This window comes from Octopus sinensis, unplaced genomic scaffold (genome assembly GCF_006345805.1).
Source record: "Octopus sinensis unplaced genomic scaffold, ASM634580v1 Contig11667, whole genome shotgun sequence".
NCBI classification, from domain to species: Eukaryota; Metazoa; Mollusca; class Cephalopoda; order Octopoda; family Octopodidae; genus Octopus; species Octopus sinensis.
In genome coordinates, this window is record NW_021832430.1 from 81,304 (window position 1) to 104,650 (window position 23,347).

General features: G+C 33.7%; 1 protein-coding gene, 1 long non-coding RNA gene and 1 pseudogene across 2 annotated transcripts; 1 reads left to right on the forward strand and 2 right to left on the reverse strand.

The window, feature by feature from the left end:
- Positions 1-1,485: 1,485 nt before the first annotated feature.
- On the reverse strand, positions 1,486-2,583 carry LOC118761302. Its single transcript, XR_004997272.1, has 3 exons — positions 2,446-2,583; positions 1,881-2,415; positions 1,486-1,850 (listed from the first exon to the last, which is right to left on the reverse strand). It is a non-coding gene; the product is annotated as an uncharacterized LOC118761302 (long non-coding RNA).
- Positions 2,584-11,770: 9,187 nt separating this feature from the next.
- Positions 11,771-13,358, reverse strand: LOC115229053 (annotated as a pseudogene).
- Positions 13,359-13,874: 516 nt separating this feature from the next.
- On the forward strand, positions 13,875-14,288 carry LOC115229054 (DNA-directed RNA polymerases I and III subunit rpc19-like). Its single transcript, XM_029799479.1, has one exon. It carries the CDS (start codon positions 13,875-13,877, stop codon positions 14,286-14,288), a length of 414 nt encoding a protein of 137 aa, XP_029655339.1.
- Positions 14,289-23,347: the final 9,059 nt, after the last annotated feature.

The window sequence follows — 23,347 nt, forward strand, 5'->3', positions numbered from 1 at the left end:
ACTCTTCTTTTAGAATCGTTGATTTTTATATTTATTTTTCTGTTATCCGATGTATTTATTTTTTTGGAAAAAATAGAATTAGAATAACTTTTTTTCTGATCTATTTCGAATACTTTTTCAATATTGTTTTCAGAATTTGATTTAAATTGAAGGAACAATTTCTTAATATTGATATTACTGACATTAAATACCAAATCACTAGATTCATCTAGAAAAGTGAAGTTCTAACTATACTTGCAATATTGCTCAATACTTTTGTCTGATCATTAACAAAAAGTGATTTTGCGCCAGGATTATGTTTAGATAATATTTTGCGAGCTTTGTTTAAAAATTTAACGTCTATTTCGGGAGGTTTTTCAAGTCCGAGTTTAGTAAGAATTTCTAATTTTTGTGTTTCGATAAACAACGATTCTTTATATTGAAGAGTAAGGTAAACAAATAAGATAGCTTTCCACATTATGTTTTACAAAAACACGCCAAGTTAATATATATAACTCATTATCTCGGCATGAAATCACAAACACGGAAAATGATGAGTTCTCGCGATTTTTTGTTATCACATTTCAAGTGAAAACATGTTACATTTTGTATAACTAATTATATGTTCACAAGTTTTATTCCAAAATCTCGAAATATAAATATAAGATTAGATTATTTTCTTGTAAGACTTTATTAATGGATAGTAAAATTTAACTACTATTATTTGTAATAATATTAGTTTGCACACATCCACAAAAAACTATTGTAATTATTTTCGAGTTCTCACGAACTTTTTATCAAATTTCATCACCTGGAAAATGCATTTATAAAATTGTGAATTCCAGCTGTTCGCGACTAAACCACATTACCGACTATTGTCTTATTATCAAGATTTCTAAACTTGGTTATCAATGAGTTAAAACATCTTAGTTAATTTATAATTTCACATTAAAATTTAACAAGCTATGTATCCACTCTGGAGTCTTCATAGGGACAAGTACCTCTTTATAGACGGTGATAAATACTTTTTCTAAAAAAGATTTCGATAAAAGACGAGCACAAAATAACCATCATTTTCTATAAGCTTTTTAACAATTATCTTGAAAAATGGCAAAACTTTCAAGAGCATATCTGTTAGCAGATGCTGGATACCTATTGAAAAATAAAAAATACAACTTGACTGAGAATTTATTATATGGACTAGAAACGGCAATGCAAAATTTAACTAGAATAGTTGTTTTTAATAGTATCTATTTTGTTTTCTATATAAGCAATTAATATTATTGTATTAATAATAAGATTAGGAAAAAAGGTCAGTTTCTAGTTCTGTTCGGATACCAAGAAGGGGCATAGTAGGATTCGTATTCAAACTAATTTCTTTTCTGTGCCTAAAAAACTCCCGTGCCATGAAATTAAACATATTTATATTACTTTTTCGAATTGACTAGTCAGAAAATTTAGATATATCAATGTCGTGTATACGTCAAAAAGACGATTAGGAGACGAACCATTTATTTCATTGAAAAAATTTAAAATACTTGTCAGAATTACCTCTGACTCAACTGACTCGTTTTTATCTAAAAATATTAAAGTTTTTATTTGCCTATTTTTATTATTTTGTTGACATCTAGTTTTGCTGCGACGTTTATTTTTTGAATTCTTATTTCTTCTTCGTACCAAGTCGAATATAGTTCATCGAATCGAGTGTGTAATATATATACAACCAGAAAAAATATAAATTGTAAAACTTTGTGGTATATCGAAGCCGATACATCCAATTGTTTTTTTGCTTCGAATACGCGTGCAAGATTAAAGTATCCCCCAATGGTCAAAATGCTATTTTGATGAGAATCCAAAGAAGCATAAAAAATCTACAAACGTCACTCCTCTAAGGAAAATACGTCTTTCGAGAAGGCTGTCAATGCGTTTTCATATTTCTTTTTTTCCAAATAAAAAAGACCAAAATTTCTAAACATTTTCGATTTGAGGAGATTCGGAGTATTGCTGTTTTTCATAACAATCCATTTAGCTTGCGACAAATAATTTTCTATCTGCGCCATCTTTTTTAAACCTTAAAATTAAAAGCTATGTCTGACCTATGCTTGCTTCACTGAGAATTAGGTAAGAAGAAATCAACCCAATGCTCTCCATTCCATTAAGGTCGACATCTAATTTCAAAGCTTGGATTGCAGCAGCCGTCGCCTCGTTATATTTTTTTTCAAAAATGTATTTTTGTGCCTCTTTCATACACATCTGTAACATGTTTTGCTGACCAAGTGAATCTTAGATTTTACCTTTAATTCAATTATTTTATTTTTATATTCCATTCGTTCACGCTCCATTATGAAAAATGGTACCGGAGACCGAACTTGCTCAATTTTATCGCACATTTTTTCATGAACTCCATTAAAATCAGCCTCCAAGTGTTCGCTACAGCTGACAATGTATTTTATTACAAAAGTTCACCAATAAAATGCGAATTTGCACTTTTTACATTGAAGATGAGCTTCCCTCTGACATAGTTCACAAAAATATTTCCGTTCTTTTGAAAATGCAAGAGGATAGACCACTTTCCCGCGACTTGCAGTCATTATTGTAAACTTAATAATCAGTCACCATGGAAACTAATTATGAGATTTTTTTAAACTATAATTAAAAAATTGATTTTTATTCTGAAATATCACTACATTTTTCGAAATATAGATTTTAATGTTTCTTTAGTCTTTTAACCCAAAATTCGAATTTTAAAAGATTTTTATTTGATAGAAAAATTTTAATCAAATAAATCATTAACAAATTTTGTTTCCTCCTTTTTGCGTTCGATCAGCCTCCTTTTGCTAGACTCATGAAGCGGGATACAGCGTACGTATGCTCGACAGGTTCTACTGATGTCTCGTAGTGGCTAATTCATCCATTCAGTCGCTAATTGATTTCCCCAATTACCAAGACATAGGCACGAGTTGAATATTAGATTATTAGGGAGTTTTGGCAGTGCTGGTAAAATTTTGCTACTATTTCATACATGTGGGAATTAGATAAAATTTGATAAACTAGACATTTCATGATTACTTACTGTTAGGACTGAAAATTTATAAAATAGTTCGATTTATAGAATAGAATAGTTTTTTATTGTTCAAGAAAAACCAAAGCTTCAAAAACAAGAAAAGATCATTAACGGAGAGATAAAAAAAAACAAAGCACAAAAGTGTCTCTTTCCATGTTAACCCCAATTATAATTACATAACATAACTTTTCTCCAGGACTATCCGGATCGTTCTTGCAAGTCTTCTAGCCACCTGTCAAGTTATACTCCACAAGCCAGTTTCAATGCAAAAAATTCGACTTTTTAAAGATCTTTAAAACGCCTTGTCTTTTTGAGGACTGGGTGTACACACGTTCTTTATACGTAGATGTACGTTTCCGGACCCAGATAGAACCTGGTTAGGCTTTTAAGGATCCGTACACTCGTTTTCGTTTGATTTTCTAAGTGATCGACGTACGTGCCACGAAAGTTGAAAAATACTCCAAGATAGAGTAACTTTAGATCACAAAATATTTTAATAATACTTTTTAATAAATTAAATTTTTTGAATATTAAAAATAATAAACTATTTTAGTAGCTGTTGTTTAATGACTCGTCATGGTAAGAATGCAACTGCAAATTCGGTTTATTCCTACTACGAAAAGAAGAAAGATTCAAAAGCGTCGGGATATGGATCTCAAACAATGCGAATGAGTAAATATTCCATGAAAGTCTAAGCTTATATATACTAAAAATAGGACTTTGATTGCTGCTGTCTTACTCTTCAGCCCTGTGTCCATCCAATGATCACGTAATAATGAAATTTACTAATTCCCCAGTCCCGATGGCTACATATATGAAAAGGAGGCCATTCTTCAATATATAATAAACTCAAAAAGAGAAATTGAACGGAAAACTAAAGAATGGCATCAATGGAGGGACGATGAAGCCAAAAAAGTTAAAAAAGAAAAAATCAAACAGCTCGAACAAACAAAAAGGAAATATGCCGATACAGAGTTATCGATTGCCAGTAAGCCATCAAAAATACGGAATGTCTCCACCACGGAAAACGAGGTTTTGTCCTGTTTCTGGATCCCGTCTCTAACTCCGGAATGCAAGCAAACACCTCCCGAACCTCCAGTAGTGTTAATATTCAATTTGTAGTCAAAAATTGTTAAATGTCCAATGAGTGGGAAATCTTTGAAATTCAAGGACCTTTTAGAGATCAAATTTGAACGTCCAAAAGGAACTAATTCTACAAATCTGGCGGCATCAACTGATCGTTGGATATGTCCTGTCACTGGCGATTATTTGGGGAATTCTGTTCCGTGTGGAGTCTTAAAGACATCGTACTTCGATTTTTATTATGAACAGGGGAATCGTGATGAAGATGGAATCTATAAACACCGTTATGAAGACTGATAAAAGGGATCCAATTAATGGAAAGCTGATTCAACCAACAGATGTTATCCAACTTAAAAAAGTGGAATTTTAGTGCTTATTCTGTTTTAGGGATCTTCGGGTTTTAGTACTACTGGAGACGAGTCTCTCAGTGCGGTGTTTAAGAATGTTCCAATGCAGTCATTTTGATTAACCTTTAATTTAAAATTAGAAATTATTTTCACTTTTCTTTCTGTTCGTTATGATTTAAATGAATATTTTTTTCAGGTACGGGTGTCAAATAAGTGGCTAAAACACGTAGTTCCTGTATGTTTATTAGTATATTATAATTGTGGTTTAAAATTGAAAAAGGGAACAATACACCAAGGAGTGAAGCTTTGTATTGCCTCTCGTAAGATTGAAACTTTTTTCTTGAAGTGGAGTGCTGTGTGATTATTAAAAAAATAAGAAAACAGTAGATTACATGATTACGCAGTGCAGCAGAATGCTATACAGTGACTATGTGAGAAGGCACAAATAAGTTGTAAAATGAATCCATTTGCAGGTTTACAGACAAACTGGGTAGTTAAAATCTTATTCGTTACAATCTAATTTATCTAGCCAAAATTTCAAGATAAAGGTGGATATGTTACAGGCAAATTCATTAATCCGGAAATTACCATAATGAATTTAAATTCTCCATCGGGTTGAGTTTGCACATCAATTAAATCGACTTAGCTTCTTGAATTAAATTGTTCCTTTGAATAGGTTTAATTACAAGTCTTTTCTTAGGAATTTTCGCTTTTTTCTTGGGAAAATTCTAATATTCAGTAATACTAAAATTTGATTTTTTCGATTAGATTTTGTAAATTTTTAAGATTTTTTGGTAAAAAGAGATTGTTGAATTTCAAATCCAGACGTCTAACTATTTTATACACTTATAACCTGATTAAATTAACATTAATTCATGGGAATTAACATAATTAATGACTTTGCCCGTAACAGATACATTAACATTGACAGATACTCAAGTTCAATATCTTTATCTATGACAAGTTGAAGAATGAGATTTCCATAATTGAGGTGGAAATTACATCAAAGGAGAGACTTAAGAAAACTGAAGTGGAAAAATTACATAAATAAGATCTGGGTGGAGAACTAATGATACTTTACGGGGCACCTGTGAAGATTATTCCAATTTTGCTGACATATGACGGGGTGCTTTCAAAGTGTTATAAAGCCTATATGGAAAAATTATCAGTACAAGGCCCAACGAGAACATACATTCATGCATTTGTGATTAAGAAGATAATAGAAAGCATGGTGGCGGAGCATAGGATTGGGATTCATGCGTCTCAAGAAGAAGTCATTACGGCAAGGGTGGCCAACTTTTTTCACCGGCGAGCTACTTTTCATATTGCAATTTTTTGGCGATCGAATTATATATTCTAACAACAAAATTTTTATTTTACAATTAAAAGTTAATAGGATTTTTGGCATTGTAATTCTCTTGCGATTATTTCGAATTCTGGCTCATATGAGCTTAGTCCTATTCTCATGCAATCCGCAAGTTAACCGTTAAACGGGCCCTGTACTGAGATTTGTTCATTTTCATGCTTGAAAATGATGTTTTGCAGAAATATGTGCTTCCAAAGCATGAAAGAATTCGTTGATACGAATCAATCAATATTGGATATTTTTCTGGAGATATAAATCTCCACATGTCGACATTATAATGTGATTTTAAAATGACACCATTTTTTAGATTTATAATTTCTATTTCACTATGTCTTGGTTCAGCGTTAAAAATCTTTTTTAATTCTTCTGAAACATTTTTCGATGTCTTTCTCCATGAGCGGAGAAGCTAAGAAACTGCATAATATTGTAATTTTCTTGAAATCGCTAAATCTGTGTTTAAACTCATTCATTATATTTTTAGTACCATTGCAAATTCATTGAGATAATGATTTTTATCGGCAAGTTGTTTGTGAATTCATCTTCAATCTTAAAATAATTTTAACGGTAGTCTGCATAACAGTTAAAATTTAACACTTTCCCACATAAGGCATGTTGGTGAATGATGCAATGATATGTTAAAAAAATTCGGGAAATGAACATCTTTCCGCAAAATGCAATAGATCGATTTTGATTTCCGATCATTGCAGGGGCTCCATCTGTTGTTATGGATACAAGTTTCTTCATTAACGGTAATAATTCCCATGATAACAAAAACTTTTTGAAAGAATTATAAATATTTTTGCCAGTTGTTCTTTCTTTCAAAGGTATGATAGCAAATAACTCTTTTTTCAGTTAGATCATTGAAGACTAAACTGGAAAATACACATAGCTGAACAATATCAATCGCATCGTTTGATTCGTCAAATTGTAGAGAAAAATATGAACACACCTGCAGATCCTTTTTTAATTGCAATAAAAGATTTTTAGAAATACTTTCAGTCTTTCTGACCCAGACTGTTTTGAGAGTGGCAGGTTTTTAATATAATTTGACACATGCGAAAAAATAACTTTATTATTGGTAATTATTTTTTATAATAGTTTAAATACAAAAATATAATTAGCAATTTATATATCGAAGATCGACTGGTCGGCCATCTCTGCATTACGGAAACCAGCAAGTTGATTGAAATTATAAACAAATTTTGCGAAGACCCCTCGGATAAAACAAATGAGCAAATTATTAATGATTTGGAGCTTAAATGTACAAATAGTGAGTTAGTGAATAGTTCTCTCAGAGGAAAAAAATTTTCGGAGACCAGGATAAATGAATTTTTGGTTTAGTTGTTAATTGTTGCTTTAAAATAATCAGTGAGATCATTTCTTTTACGTAATTTAAAACAAGTTTTTACGTAATCGATTTATCGCTTAATTTTTTAAAATTTGCATTTTTATTTTTTAAACGCTTGTTAGCTCATAGAAGGAGTTAATACATGTCATATTTTATTGATTTCTCAATCAATTCCTAAAAAATTATTCACAACTATTAATATAAATACATTTAGCAACATATTGCAATATACAATAGCTTGTGTCGCACAATTAGTGTAATTTATAATGATAAAAACGTATAATAATTATGATGAATCACCTGTTGGGATATTTCATAATTACTGTCTATAGCATTCAAAATGAAATTAAGAAAACAGGTTTAAAATAAAATTCACTGTAATTAAAGATGAAAATTATTTCAAGCTGGAAACAGTATTTCCTCACAAAATGTATGAACCAATGCATAAATCAAATGAATTTGTTTTTTACGAAATCGACATAAATGGAAGAAAGCAAACACTAAGGCTATTTAAAAATTCAAAAAAAGAACAAAACAGAGATACTTGCATTAAACATGGTTCGGTTGTGAACGAACTTGAGTCTTCTGCTATTATCGATATTTGTCATGGATTGGTAGACAGATTAATAATAAATGTTAAAGATTGGATATATCCACATTAACAAAGAGGTATATTATATAGAACCAGAAAACTATTCGCAAACGAACGTCTCAAGAAAGCACATACTTTATCAAAAAAATAATCCAGAAAATGACCAGATTACTCACCATTTATATAGTTCTATCTATTAGAATATACAATAATATAGAAAGAGGCATCGGAAATAAAAACTACAAATTGGGACAATTTTATCCATTCAAACTAGACGTTGTAATCAAAGTGGAATCAGATAAACCCGAAATCGTTCACCGTTTGAATAAATTAGTTCCAATATTAATGCACATGGTATACAATATGATATATTTTTGACCAATGTCTTACTCCATAAGCATTCTCTCGGGGAATTCTTTTATATAAACGTCGTGAAAATTATTCAGCACGTATACGATTAAATTTAGTTTTATAGATATCCACAAGAGAAGAAAGCATGCATAACTCTGATAATGACGTGGGGAATTGCGACAGGGATAGAGACTTTGATCATGACATATTCATTAAATTAACGACGTGATAATTCAGTGTAACTAAAAATTATAGAAACTATTTTTCTAACGACAGAGTATTAGGAAAAGCTCCTGTACTCGGTCTATGTACATCCCACAAATGCATTGCAGTCAGGTTCGTTGGATTACAATCTGCGGTATCTCTTGTGCATGAAATAGGGCATTTGTACTCTTTTTTTAATCAACTCTACAGTTTGGGGATAAATCACGATGATTCTGGACCCAATCCTTGTCAAGAAGCATTGATAATGCGTTCCTATTATGACTCTGACGTTAAACAAAGGTGGTCTTCATGTTCTAAGGACGATATTTTGAAAATGCTAAAGTTATGACAAGTATACTTATTCTAGATTGAGCAAGTATACAGACTGTATCAAGACATCATTTGTAGAGCGATATTCTTCTTATAATGCCCCTAGTGGATTGAATTTATGCTCAATTTATAACAATTTTCCAAACTTTTACAGATCAACAAACAGAGTTAGCAATGAACTAATAAAACACAAAGGATACATGTTGGGGAATATGTTATGATAAACAATATTCATACTATAAACAGATACTCTTACCTGACGGAACCCAGTGTGGAAACAACAATGTAATTTGGACTTTGAATACATACAGATTTGCAACCAAGGAGAATGCGAATACATCAAACCTTTCATACCTTTTATTGACGGGAGGTTTGGACCCTGGTCAGAGTTTGGAAACTGTAAACAAAACTGTGGCCTCTCTATCCGAACTCGATACAGGGAATGTAACAATCCACCGTATTAGTCGTTGAATCTTACATAGTCCTTCCGATGGCGCGAAATTCTGCAGGGGAAACTTTGAGAGTTATAACATTTGTAAAAATCGGGTCATCTGTAACTTTAAAAAATCTAGGACTGTAATAAAGGCTGGGAACCATATTTAGATTCCCAGTGTTCGGCCATCTACGGAAAAACACATTATTTCAGTATCAAAGGTTATCCATATTGAATGAAATGTTTTATCTAGATTTGGATAATAAATGTTCGCTTTGGTGCATTGACAGAATCTCAAATAAAAGAAAATATGCTGGAATAAGAAACTCTGGGTCATCCTGTTTAACACCAGATCAAAATAAAGGACTTTGTATTGACGGAGTGTGCCATGTTAATGAATCCGGTTTATAAAATGCTTAGGTCATTGGATGTGATTTAAGGGTCGATTCCAAAAAAAGGATTGACATGTGCGGAGTTTGCGGAGGGAAGGATGATACATGTAATGTAAAAAAAGGATATTTCCATACGGTTAAAGATGGTGAGTGTTATGGTTTTCAACGGTGCAGGAGGGCCAGAATATGAAGCCGGTAGAATACCAAGATGGACATCTGAAATAATTTTGGAGACAAAAGCAGATGAGGAGCACTATATTCAGCTTGTTTACGGAAATGAAATATTTAATCCATATCAACTAGTTACTACGTACACCCATAGGAGTCGTCTCCATGACCTCATTGTTTATCAAACCAAAACTCTCAAGGGATATAATATTCGAATTGAGGGAAATCTTTTAACTGAATTGCAGATTAACGTATTTACGATATTGACTAATTTCAGGTTATAAAATTCAGCAATAATGAGATATCTGTAAAATATATCTATAAATAATATAATTGCATGTATACTAACAAATTGAATTTTCGTTGTAATAATATTTTATTATTAGATAAATAGGCATTTCCGAGCTTTTATATCGAAGGGTTAACAAATTCCCATGTTCATTTGAAATCTTCTAATTTTAGTAGTCAAACTGCTAAAATTTAAATAAATAAAATTCACAAACTACAATTATAGACTTTATAAATGTTGTATATTTAATTAAAATAATTTGTATCTAACTTTTACATTTGATAATACAGTGCCTGACAAAAAAAATTGGATTTGTAATAAATCGACTTTTTTTAAAAATAAATTATAATTTAATTTTCTTACATCATTCTTGGTAAAATTAGAATTATTTTTTTAATTTTTAAAATTATTTTTGGCTTTTAGAATTTAATTTTAAAGCAGAATTTAAAATTTGCTGGACAAAAAAAATTGGATTTTTTTGTTTTTGAGCTGATCTCGTATAAATGAAGCGTAATTCAAAAATCCATTTATCTGATTTTACAAAAGGAGTAATAATTGGACATTACTCTTCAGGAAAAACAATTGAAGAGATATCTAAAATACTGAAAATTCCCAGATCGACCGTGGGATTTGTGATAAGAAAATTTTCCAAAGAAAGCACCACTACGCGAAAAATTGAATCTGAACGTTTACCGAAATTCTCTTCAGATCAAAAAAACACAATACAATTAATTTCGAGAGATGAACCCTCAATTTCTGCTGCGTCTCTTTCTGAGATAACAAAAACTCAATTTAATGTAGAGGTATTTTCCAGAACAATTGGTCGTATACTAAATTCATTTGGATTACATGCCCGAGTTGCAAAGCACAAATCTCTTTTAACATCAAAAAACATCGAATCCAGATGGTTAATTGCGAAAAAGTTTTTAGCCATATCTGACGAAGAATGGAAGAAAGTCATGTTTTTCGATGAGTCATGTTTTGAGGTCTATATCAGCAAACTAAGGATCTATAACAGCAAAAAAACGGTACTGCCTATGAAAAGTCCAATATCGTACCTACTTTTGAGTATGGTGGAGGAAAGCTAATGGTTTGGGGATGTTTCTCATATGAAGGCGTCGGTAATCTTGTTATTATAAATGAAAAAATGAACAGTGCTTATTATTTAAACATTTTGTCAAATAATCTGGAGCAATCAACTTTAAAAATGAGGTTAAACTCATGTATTTTTTAACAAGATAATGCTCCATGCCACAGTTCTCGAAAAGTTAAAGAATTTATATGCGATAGAAAATATAAAATTCTTGATTGGCCGTCTCAATCACCTGACCTTGATCTAATTGAGCATGTTTGGGCAATGATGAAGAGAAAATTATTGCAAAAACCGCCGAAAAACTTGAAAGATTTGGAGACAAAATTAGTTGTGATATAGAAGTCAATTCTGAAAAAATACCAATTTTTTTTGTCAGGCACTGTAAATCAAGTTAATGTTAAATAAAGTATTCGTTAGTAAATGTTATTCATTCACCATATAAAACCCAACCGATAGTACGTGTTAGGTTTTTGTGGTTTGATAGTTTCATTTGCGTCAATCCTTTTGACTGCCCGTTCCATTGGAAATACATTATACCCTCCTGGAATTTTATCTTCAATAATCTGTTAATTTGAAATATCTATCATAAACCTCTTTTGCATATTTCTGAAATTGATCTTCTTCTTGTTCATATTGATTCATCATATCTTTAACATATTGACGATTTTTTTCTATTTCTAACTTTTCACTTTCTTTTCTTTCTTTCTAAAAACTTAAAAAAATTTTTTCACATTCAAAAGATCATTAAATTTGTTAATTTCAGTTAGTTTTTCAAAATTGATTTTTTCTTGCCGTAAATTATTTTCATAATAATTTTTAGCTGCTTCACGTGCATTCGTCAGTATTTTACGCTTCTCTTCCTTTTCAGCTTCTTGTCTATCGTGGTTCAATTGTTGCTGTCGTTTTTCGCTTATTTCTTACCTGCTGAGCGATGTGTTCTTGTATGCTTTTTAATGCATTTTCTTTCTGCTGTCGTTCTTGTTCGGTTTTTGTTTTAAGTTTCTCCTCGGTCTCTTGAACAGCCCGATCCATTCGTTTATTTTCTTCCATAATAATATTTTGCATTTTGTCAGACATTTTCGCTTTGATTGCCTCCAATTTTTCAATTTTCTCGCTAAAATATATTGTATCATCATTAAAAACTTTTTTATTTCTTCCATTTTAGAATTTCGTATTTTCATCATTTTTTGTTTTACCGAAGCGTATTTCTTCAATTCGTCTTCTTCCTCTTAAAAAATAAAAGAAATGTATATCTTAGCGTGAGATTGCCTTAGTTCTTCCAATGAGCGGTTAAACATAATTTGCGATTTGTTGTCGGAAGCAATCTGATTTTGTTTTTTTAATTTTTCGTCCTTAAAACGCAGTTGGTCCAACTCGAATTGAAGAGCCAAGGCCTTCAAAGTTTCTCCCTCTTTCATGTCTTGATGCTTTAAAGCTTTTTTGTAAATTTCTTGTTCTTTTATCCTGGTTAGTAGAAATTGATTAAAAAAATACTGATTAAGAATATATTGCTGTGTTTCAAGATTATTGGCCTTTCTTTCCTTTGCTTCTTTTTCTTCTCTGTCTGTGACTGAGAACAGGCTTCCGTCCGGGAGAGGATCGGGATTTTTAGTAAGATTTTTGAGGTCGATTTGAATGTCTCTCTCCTTGTATATTTCAGATAACGTCAGTCCGGACTGATCTCGACTAAAACAAACTGGCAAACGTGAAAGTTTTTTACACGGTCTGTTTGGTAAAATAGTTTCTTTTTTGATTCCTGCAAGAAATCTTTTCTTTCTTTGTCGAGTTCTTGTGCCCATTGTTTGTCTTGTTCAAGCCTTTTTTCTTCTTCAAGTTTTTCTTTAACTTGCATTCTTTCAATTCGATTTTTGCGTTTGTTCTATAAAATTATGAGCGTGATCACACCATCAAAGTGTTTTCCCATTGGGAAGATATTTCCTTGGATTTTTTGTAGACATTATTGCGCTCGTTTTGTATTTTTTGTACTCTGTCTATTTCGTTTTGCTTTCTGTTCAAAGAATTTTGTATTCTCAGGAGATCAGTTCTTGGAATGATGGTCACTTTTTTTAGTTCCTCCAAATTGGGGTATTTCTCTTTTGGTATATTATTAAAAATATACTGCAAGACATTTTTAATCAAAACTATGGCTACTAAAATATAATAAAAATTAAAAACAATTATGCACAAATTATTAGAAGTGAATATAAAACATATTATTAATTACTTGGCAAACTAAGTTAAAAAAGTTAAAATTGTATGTTTAAGTTTTAGCTGGAAAAATACTTATAAATCTTTACCCCAAGTTATTCCATGTGACATGTGCCGTTCATCTATTACACAAAAAAAGAGACTCTTATCCCGAAATTGATTTAATGATAGTTACTGTACAAGCAGTAATTGACAAAAACAATAGAAGAAAACGAATATTCAAAGACAGAAGCATCGTCATTCTACTTCGTGTGCATTTGACAAGATGGGGGTCCTGACTTACTGTTCAGAAAATCTGATCGGAGTTGAAAATATTTTCACAATTGAACAATCATATGATTGTTTAGAATCGTTAGGATTTGGAAATGACAACAAATTTATTAAAGAATATTTTTTTCTTAATAACATAATTTATTATAAAATAGATATAAAGAATATATAAATAAAAAGCTTCAAAAAACTATATTTCAAACATAATTAAAATGACCAATTCACACATATCTCCTGCCGAGTATTAATTACTCCTGAATTGTAAATTTAACAACAACAAATTCAAATAATATATATTATATATATTAATTTATATTTATATATTTTATCTAATAAATATATTCAGCATTTGTTGTGATGTGTGACGACTCCATTAAAATCGCCGCAAAGCCAATACTAAAGAAAGTAATCCCTGAAAATGAACCAGATGATGACACATGTGCAACCTTTATAATACAAGATGAGGATCACACCCTGGGAAATGCACTTACACATGTCCTCAGTGTTCAGCCAGGGGTTGAGATGTATGGGTATGTCATGCCCCATCCTTCAGAGAGAGAAATCCACGTCAATGTTCAAACCAAAAAAGATTTTTCGGCTAATGATACATTCAGGAAGGCTGTGACTGATTTGAGAGATATTGCCTCCGTGATCCTCGAAAGATTTGATGAGGCTGTGGAAAAAATGCCCTGCGAAACTAATACTAATCTTGATGAGATGTATGACAATCTTCGTGATATTCTCATGGATGCCCATATTAAGCCTTCTTGATTTATTTTTATTAATTTTTTGTTTTTTAATTATTAGGAAATTTATTGTATTTTTGTTATATTTAATATAGTTGTATTCGTTGTGGTGATGTCGTTGTTTGTTGATGATAAACATTTGGCGGCAATTCGTAGAGATTGGATCAATCGTGAGCAAATAAATGTAATTACAACTTCAATTTCAAAATTAGTGGACATTATTAATCTTTTTGGCAAGTTTTCTAATTTATATGTTTCAGAAAGCTCATGTATGTATCGCCTGTCCCTCCTAAAAAGTCAACTTTATTCTATAAAGATTAAGTTGGATTATGTCGAAAATGTTATAGGCAAATAAAATTTGTTTTTTATTAAATCTGTTGCTTTTCTGAATAGGTCTGGGGATGGGGAGGTTTTCTCTATAAATTTAATGCGATTTGAAATAATACATCACTGTTTTGAGGATAAATTGAACAATTTTATTGTGAATATAAATTTTTGTAATCGTAAGGGCACAAATCTTCTCTGGAAATGACACATTTTTTAATTATTTATTCAAAACATTTTAAAAGAGCCCCTCCTATAATTATGTCATTTATTATTTTAAGTTACATCATCTTTATTTACCATTTAAAGTCAACAAAGTAATTGTATTTTTTCTGAATTTGGCTTTATAACTAAATTTTAAAATTTAATTAAATTCAGTGAGAACTGTAGTTTTTATTCGAATTTTAAATTAAGTATTTAACTGGAAAGCTCAACACAAATCATGTCATCGTGTTCTCGGATTTTTTTGTCAATCGACACGGAGTTTGTCTTAGTTTCCATAGCCATATTTGGAAAGAACGAGAAGTATCGTCATGACTTAATAATCACTAACTTCCTCAGTGATTTTTCGTAGCGTAAAAATCGCCAAATTGAGAATAAATCCAGATTCGTCAATCTTTTATTTAAATCAAATTTTAATAAGATTGGCGCACATACAGAGAATATAATGAAGCCACCAGCCTATATTAGAAATCGTCTTGTGAGCTGTGGATCATCCCTGATATCAGAAAAAGAAAATTTAGCTTTGATTCAAATAATTGGGAAAGGACGTCAGGTTGAACTTCGAATTCTAAATATAGTCATTGAGTGCAGGAATTGTACAAATTTTTAAAGCCTCTGAGCCTTATTTTGACAAATGGGAACTTGAATATACAGGAGTGGCATGTGTCATCAAAGATCACAGAATTCGGAGTTATGCAATTTATCTCGTTTCTATGGAGGAGGTTTTTAAGTTTTTAAGACTTCCAGAACCGAGTTATTCTTAAGGAACATCTGTTCGAAGGATTTCAATTTTCGACTCCAATGGAAAACTTTCTTACATTTGAAACCAATGTAATATTATTAGTGATATTTTGAATTTATGCAATTAAAAAAACTTTTTTAGAATGCAATTTATGGACTTAACTTCGCCGATATGACGGAAGCTCAACATTTTAATAAAACTCTTAAAGACAAAACCAGAATAAAAAGTTTCCTTTTCATAGCTAATAAATAGTCATGCCCCAAGTTAAACCGTTTATTCCAAAGGTGGCAGTCCCAGATACGACCAACAAATTAGATGACCGATCCGTATGTATCTGTTTATTAATTTGAAGATTGATCCACAATTATTGAACATTTTAAAAATTACTGGCTGTGACCCCACGTTTGTTAAAGACAAAAAAACTTTGAATTTTGTGACAGAATTTATCAAGAAAAATAAAGAAATAAACTCTATTTTAACCCAAGATAAAAGTTTCTTGTTTATTATAAAAGACCACTAGAATCTGCGGATTATCAATTTGAAGACAAATTCCCATCCTCTATTCCAAATCCTCAACCCAAATCTCGAAAATCAAAGAACGCAGTTCAGCCATCACCACCTCAACTCAAAAGTTTATTCATATTTTTAAATTTTACGCAGTTCAGCCACCACCACCTCAACCAAAAAGTTTATTCATATTTTTAAATTCTACGCAGTTCAGCCATCACCACCCCCTTCAGTAAGCATACCTCCCCCTCCTCCACCTCCTCCACCAATTCAAAAAACTTGTACTCCTGGTTCTGCTATATAATTAATGTTTTAGTCAAAATTACCCCTGATCGCGCAAATCTTCTTTCAAGTATTCGGAAGGGAGTTTCCTTAGTAAAAGTAATATTTGGAAATAAGTCATTTAAGAATGTTCAAGAAAAAAAACCTGCTGTTAGAAAAATGGGCATTGGAACGATGCTCAAGAAAACGATAGAACAGCGACATCAGGTACTTAATTCAGGTAGTATTGGTTATTTCACAATTTAGATGATTACGATGAGCAGATAGAGGAAAATGATTAGATTGATTACAGAGTTTTAATATTTAATAAAAAAACTTATTTTTTTCATTTTTAAGGATTTTTTACGATTAATGAAATTAGATTTTTTACCTTCAACAAGATTTTTTATATGAAAATTCTTTTTAAGTCATGTTAACGGGTAGATTAACCATAATGTTAATTAATTATTCTTTTAGTCGAAGGGAGGGGCAGCGCCTTCATGGATCGCCAAATTGTTCCCACTGAGAACAGCGATCGAGAGTTGCTGGAAAAGCCAGTCCACCTCCAGAGGATCGTGAGTGCGCACGGAAATTTGACCTCGGGCTTGCGGAGGAAGTTTTCTGTCTTCGGACGTATCTACCGCAATCGGCCGCACAAAAAACTTATCCTAAAAGCCGGAGTATTTAGTCAGTTTTGCGGCGGATTTAACCTCCGGAGCACATGAAATTAGATGTGAGGCAGAAAATGTATCCCGACAGGTTGCATCTCATACGAGAGCTATTCCATCCCAAAAGGAAAAAAGGTCCTTCCGTCAGAATGTTTCCCGTCACAGCGGTCGAGACCTGGTAGTTCTAGGACCGAAGGAAATCCCTCCGAGTCAAAAGCCCTACGTATGACGTAATTCATAGCTGAGTGCATCGGAAATCGTCCGGGACTTTTCCTTCACGATAAAGAATGCAGACTGAAAGGGTCAACAGAGCAGCCACAACGACACACTTGGGGGACTTAGCCCGAGGCACAAGGAGATTCCAATCCTTACTGATTAGTCATCGAGGAGGGTGGCGGATGAGGCGTTCTGGAATGCCCAATGCCAAGTTCCACTAACCGGGGATGCTGCCGAAAGTAGACAGTAGCGTTGTTAATTTTGGGGGGCTTCTTCTCGATCTTGTGTTTCCACGTCAACAACAGGTCTTTGAGAAATAAGACCTAAATAATGACACAAATGAGTAAACTGAGTCTTTGACAGGCCAATCGGGAAATCAGTCGACGTCGCAAAAATATATTACAAAAAGCTCATTCTTGAATTGAGATTAATTATAAGGGGAACTGGACAGAATTGATAGAGGGCCTTGACATTGCTCATCAGACGGATCGTGTATTTTAATATGTGAATAGCAATACACTCAATCATGTGATTACAAAGGAATCAGCAAAAATAGACTTACTTCATCTAAGTATTCCAAATCACTTCAGGATTGTCAAATTCCCGCAAATAAATCCTAGAAAAACTCTTCTAGAGAGTAGTTGACCAGATAGTTTATCATGGCCTTGGGTAGTAGATTGCTTAGAATGCTCTTTTTGACAAAATCAAATACACCCTCCTACAGAATGAACTCTCACGACAACTTGGTCGCAGTAAAAGTTCTGTTTGTCCTATGTCTGTTTGAGAAAAACGTGAAATCGGGAATATGTTCAAGTCAGTGTACATCAATATGAAGTAGAATAGTCCAGTCTGATATAGTTTCCCTATTATTGGGTTGTCCTGGACAATTAGGTAAAGGAGGACAGCACATCTTTCCACGATCGGGAAATAGAACGTTAACAGAAGCTGCCAATTAACTAAGCGGACAACCTGGACTATGTGGTAAGGGTTACTTCCCGATGTTAGTATTGCTTAATGCGTGAGATTACCGTCTTACAGGTCTTGTTTAGCGGGAGCTTTTGACTTGGGATGATTCCCTCTAGTGGAAAGTGGCTGAGGTAATCCTTATCGGAAAATCCGGGATGCCTCATGATGTCCCCGGGGGATACAGGCCCATTTCTTTGCTTTCAGCTGTATCTAAAATCTTAGAAAGGATTATGCACAGAAGGCTCCTAGAATAGCTGATGATGGCAGATGCCCTCCCCGAGTTCTGTTTGTGGAAGGTGTCCTCTGAAATGAAGTGCGCCATCTAGAAGAAAGAGTGCGGTATATTAGTTAGTCTTGACATTGAAAAGGCCTTCGACTTGGTGTGGCACGACGGCTTCCGGAGCTCCCTCGCCACGTGTGGGGTTTCTCCGTATCTAAGGCGCTGGCTGTCGGGGTTTCTTGAATCTTGCGGACAGGTCGTGCGGAATCAGGGGGTCTTTTCTAAAGTCGCAACAGTCCTTTGTGGGGTCCCTCAGGGCTCTGTGCTGAGGTCCCACGCTTTTTAATGTCTTTATAGTTTTTGCGCCCATGCCGATTAATGCTCGTACTGAAATGGTAATTTATGCAGACGATATAATCCTCTGGGATCACTGAGTGTGCGTGTCGTAGGCTACAGGTTGCTGTGGACGGACTTGTAAACTGGTGTGGGAGTAGGGGTCTAAAGATGCGTGCAGACAAGTGCAGTGTCCTCAAAGTCTGTAAAAGGACGAGGGGTTACACTAATTACGTCCCTAGGGTATTGCTGAACGGATCAGAAATTGCTGCAGTTGATCGGATGACTTGTTTGACCGGTAAGTTTGATGATCACATTGCACGTACGAAAATGCGTGCAATGAAGCGTTGTGTGCTTTCCGGCTGCGGAGAGGTGCCTGGCTACGCGTGCCATGGTGTTGCCCGTGTTTACCTATGGCGTACATGTCTGGCACTTCTGTGAGGACAGGGAGAAGTACGTTGACGCGCTCAAGAAAGTCAGAAGACGAACCATCCGGCTAGTACATGGTTTAGGATGGCGAGAGGAGCTCTCTAACTTGCCGATCACAGGCAGTGCCTGCGACGTATCAATTAAATGTCAGCCCTTTAATTTTCAACAGTGAAATAATGGCTTACCGTTGTTAAAACGTGTAAAGGCAATCATAATGAATAGTTTGTGAGACATTTATATCTAAAACTAGCTTTACTTTATCTGGGTAGGTGGTTGGTCGAGTTTATTTAAATTGTGGACTGTGTGGAGCACATTTTTGAGATTTCCTGTCCATTCATTTTGTTGACTGGTGAAAATGTGGTTTTGAATCGCCAATATATTTTTCAATAAGTAGCTGATTGATATTCAGAGTGAATTTTCTGTTTATTTTGTACTCTCTTTGACTACTAACAAGGAACCGATGTCTATTTCCGGATGCGTTTATTTCCGGAGATGGTAAAGTGGATGTCTGTGATCGGAAAAAATAAGAGGATTTTTTTAGAAATTATCGGTTTATTTAACATGTACATAAACTTATAATTTAAATTTCAAAATTGCTGTTAATGTTGTTTGCGATTTCGACGAAACGTGTAGAAATATGTCGTGCAATGTTGAATTGTACAAGAATTGAATATTCTCCATTTCCTTATTTAATTCCTTCGGAGAACTATGCAAAGTCTCCTCGCTTCAAAGTGAAAGTACCAACAAAGAAACTCCAGAATTACGACAATTTAGGCAACTGTCAATTCCACTTATTAGTAGGGGACACCCAATCATTGGAACCAATCGACTACTCAAATAATCTTTCCATTTTTGACGAATTCAGCTTTTTCAAGAAGTACGTACTGAATTAATATGTTTAGTTTTGACGGTCCCGCCAGAAAAGTTGTACAGGCTGAATATCTCGACTCGGTTTGCGACTTGCGATTTAGTTAGAAACAAATAAGTTCCCACCTCCTATATAAATCCATCAAGACATTTGAGGATAACCCCGGCCCCCTTAATTTGCACTTAAAAAGTACTTTCCTCACTCATCTTTAGTTGCTCGGATTACTCACCACATTCACCGCATGGTCTCCCATGTTGGCAATAATTCTAAAGTTTGTTTTCCGTTTAATTGGAAGGACTGGCGGGCTCGGGTAAACATTCACCAAGCAACTCAGAAAAGACAGAGTTACCTCACCAAGTTGTACAATCTCGATTCTGAGGGACTCCACTTTGTCTGTAACACTCTGGGCATACAGTTTGATCGTCCTCCCATTCATGTCGGCTTTTTACGCAAACAATGGCCTCTGAAAAAGCAGATCAAGGAGGCTGAAGAAGCTTCCCAGGCGATCAAGGCCTCCATGTGGGAGGAGTTCAGGAATCGAATTGACTCAGAGAAAAAGAAGTATTTCGAGCATAAACTAAAATTTCTTCGCGAGTTACAGGAAACTGTGCGCGATTTACCTGACCAGGACTGTCTTCTTACAAAAAAAGTTGACGGAAAGATTGCCTTACTTTTTGACTCTGGCTTTGGTCCAACCGTGTTTCCTCGGGGAACTCTACTTATTGATTGACTTACTTTTTAACGTTGTTTTCAATATAGGGCAGAGAGATGTGTTTAAAGAAAAGGTAGCAACTTTTTTAAGCCCGACAAAATGTGGTTATTTAAAATGAATTTTCAATTTAGCATACGTTTTTTAAGCCCGACAAAATGTGGTTATTTAAAATGAATTTTCAATTTAGCATACGTTTTTAAGATATGGGAATTCAACAAAAAGCCAAGCAGACTATTCTGATAAAAATATTTTTTTAATGGTGATTAATTATAGTGAATTAATGATTTAATGATCAGACCCTGGACATCGTCGTCTCAGGCCGATCTTGCGGGAGGATTGAACCTTTCAGAAGGATCTCCTCGTTTGGATCGGCGATCACGGGATTAACTATAATTAACTGGCTTCCCGTATTGGTCTTTAAATAATAATAATAATAATAATAATTAGCTGTCTCCGCACCGATCAAAAAATATGCCTGGTCAGAGAACCACTCCCTTTACTGCACGTGTGTCCTGACTTTTCATGAGAGTTGAACATACCCAAATACTTTGTGTCCAGGAATGGAACCAATCATCAGCTTTTTTTACGGTAATTTGGTTTATCCGGGCGCTCTGGATGACCATCATTTCGAGATAATCTGACATGTTTATCCCACAATACCGCTCTTCTTCAAATTAGTGTTCTGAAAGTTTAGCAAATTTTAATACGGCGAAGGAAAATCAAACTGGTCCAGTGGGAAAAGATGTAAAGGCTTTCTCCCGATGTAGAATGATGGCCTTCGTTAATTCGTCTCCTCTTGTTTATTAGTTTTTCTACATCTTGTATATAAAGGCCATCGGGGGAGTTTCAAATACCTGGCGAATTATTTTGGCATGGATATGGTCGTTTATATCTTGGTTTTTCTCCTTCTGAGATGACATTTTATTGATTCCAAAGTTTTTATACATGTTGCCCAGAAAGAAATTGTGATGAATTCGTTTTTGACATGAAAGCTATTATCTGGCCTTGCAGCGCACTTGACTGTTATATTCCTTTCTCTGTGTAAACATTAGCGTTTACTTAAAAGCTGGTCGTCGAATAGAAAAATTACATTATTCATGAGTTTGTAAACTTGTGTTTAAAATATCACATCCACATGTCTTCCAGTCACAGAACCACACAATCACGTTTCTTAGGGATCAAGTAAGTTACCAGAGTATAGAAACAGTTATCAGGATGTATTTTTCGTTAATTATTCTGACTATCTCTTTACACAGAAACCCATGCAAAGAATCCATCTTGATGAAAAAGTTATACGTACCGTCACATCCGCATGCCTGCAGTCAGGTGCATATCCAAAATTTTTACTTAACAAACAAAATAAATTAACGTTACACTCTTTAATTAAGGCCTTCACTCCTTATTGTTTGAAATTATTCTCTTCTTTTTAGGGAGAGAATTTGCTGCTAGTCCCTCGCTCTCTATCTCTCCGCCGGACAAAGTTGTACTTCAATTGACGTGTCCTGACAAATGCCAGTTCCACAAGTTAGTCGGTAGCAGAGGCGTATTCTTCACCAGATACCATCATTCAATGTTTGTGTCTTCATCGATTTAATTACTACATGTTCTTTAAGGGCGAATATCTTTAGATCGTCAATGAAGAACAAATGATTTATAAAATAAGACAACATATTTGGGTCCTCCTGATTAATCTGGACATTTGGAAACACGGAGTTAAGGATCCTCTCAAAAGGTTTATTACCATAACAAATAGTTTCGGGTTAATGAGTCTCCATGTAGAATTATTCGACTCCGCTTTATAGAACCAATCCTTCTTCCGTCGATATGAAGCTTCACAATCCACATTCGTACAATACTTTTCACAAAGTCTACCATGCAAACAAGTATTGATTTAATTTCGTTAATTTGGAAATTAAGCTCTTCTAAGCACTTTGTGAAATTGGAAATTTCTAATTGCTTCCTTATGGGGCTTTTCTTCCTTTTCCGACGACCACTTACATTAATATTGCCATCTATTGTTTTGACCATATTTTTCAGTCCGCTAAGACTCGTACTCTTCAAAAATTTCGTGTTGAACTTTTCAAGGATAAGATTCCAGCCACTTCTAGGTATTCTCCCCAATCTTCGTTTTGTAAAATGAACAATCTGTGACATCCATTCAATCTCGGAGACACAATTGACATCTTCGATAATGGCTGAGAGGGAGTGAAAGTTAGAGTTGGGACAGCACGACTTCCAACTGTAAAGTCACTATTTGTCCAGAGACAACAGTGCTGTATCCACTATACTTTTTTTATTATTTGATTCTGTAAGATAGCCCATGGGATTCGATTTGTTCTTGTCGGTAAGAACGGACATGCACAAGACCACGACAATCTTGTAAATTAGACAAATCAAAAATAGAAAATAAGACAGTTCAAAAATAGATTATTCACATTTACATGTGCACCAATAATTATTAAAACGTGCAATAAAAATAATAAAGAAAACAATTATCATTTACGTCAAGATTTTAAAAAACATTAAAAATTGACACAAAACTTAGATAGCAATAAATTGGATATTGATAAGAGAGTTAACAAAAAAACTGAATTGTTATCTTGTAAAAAAGTTTTT

Excerpts from the sequence above, each read along its gene's own strand:
- LOC115229054 (XM_029799479.1), top strand. The coding sequence starts at position 13,875 with ATGTGTGACGACTCCATTAAAATCGCCGCAAAGCCAATACTAAAGAAA.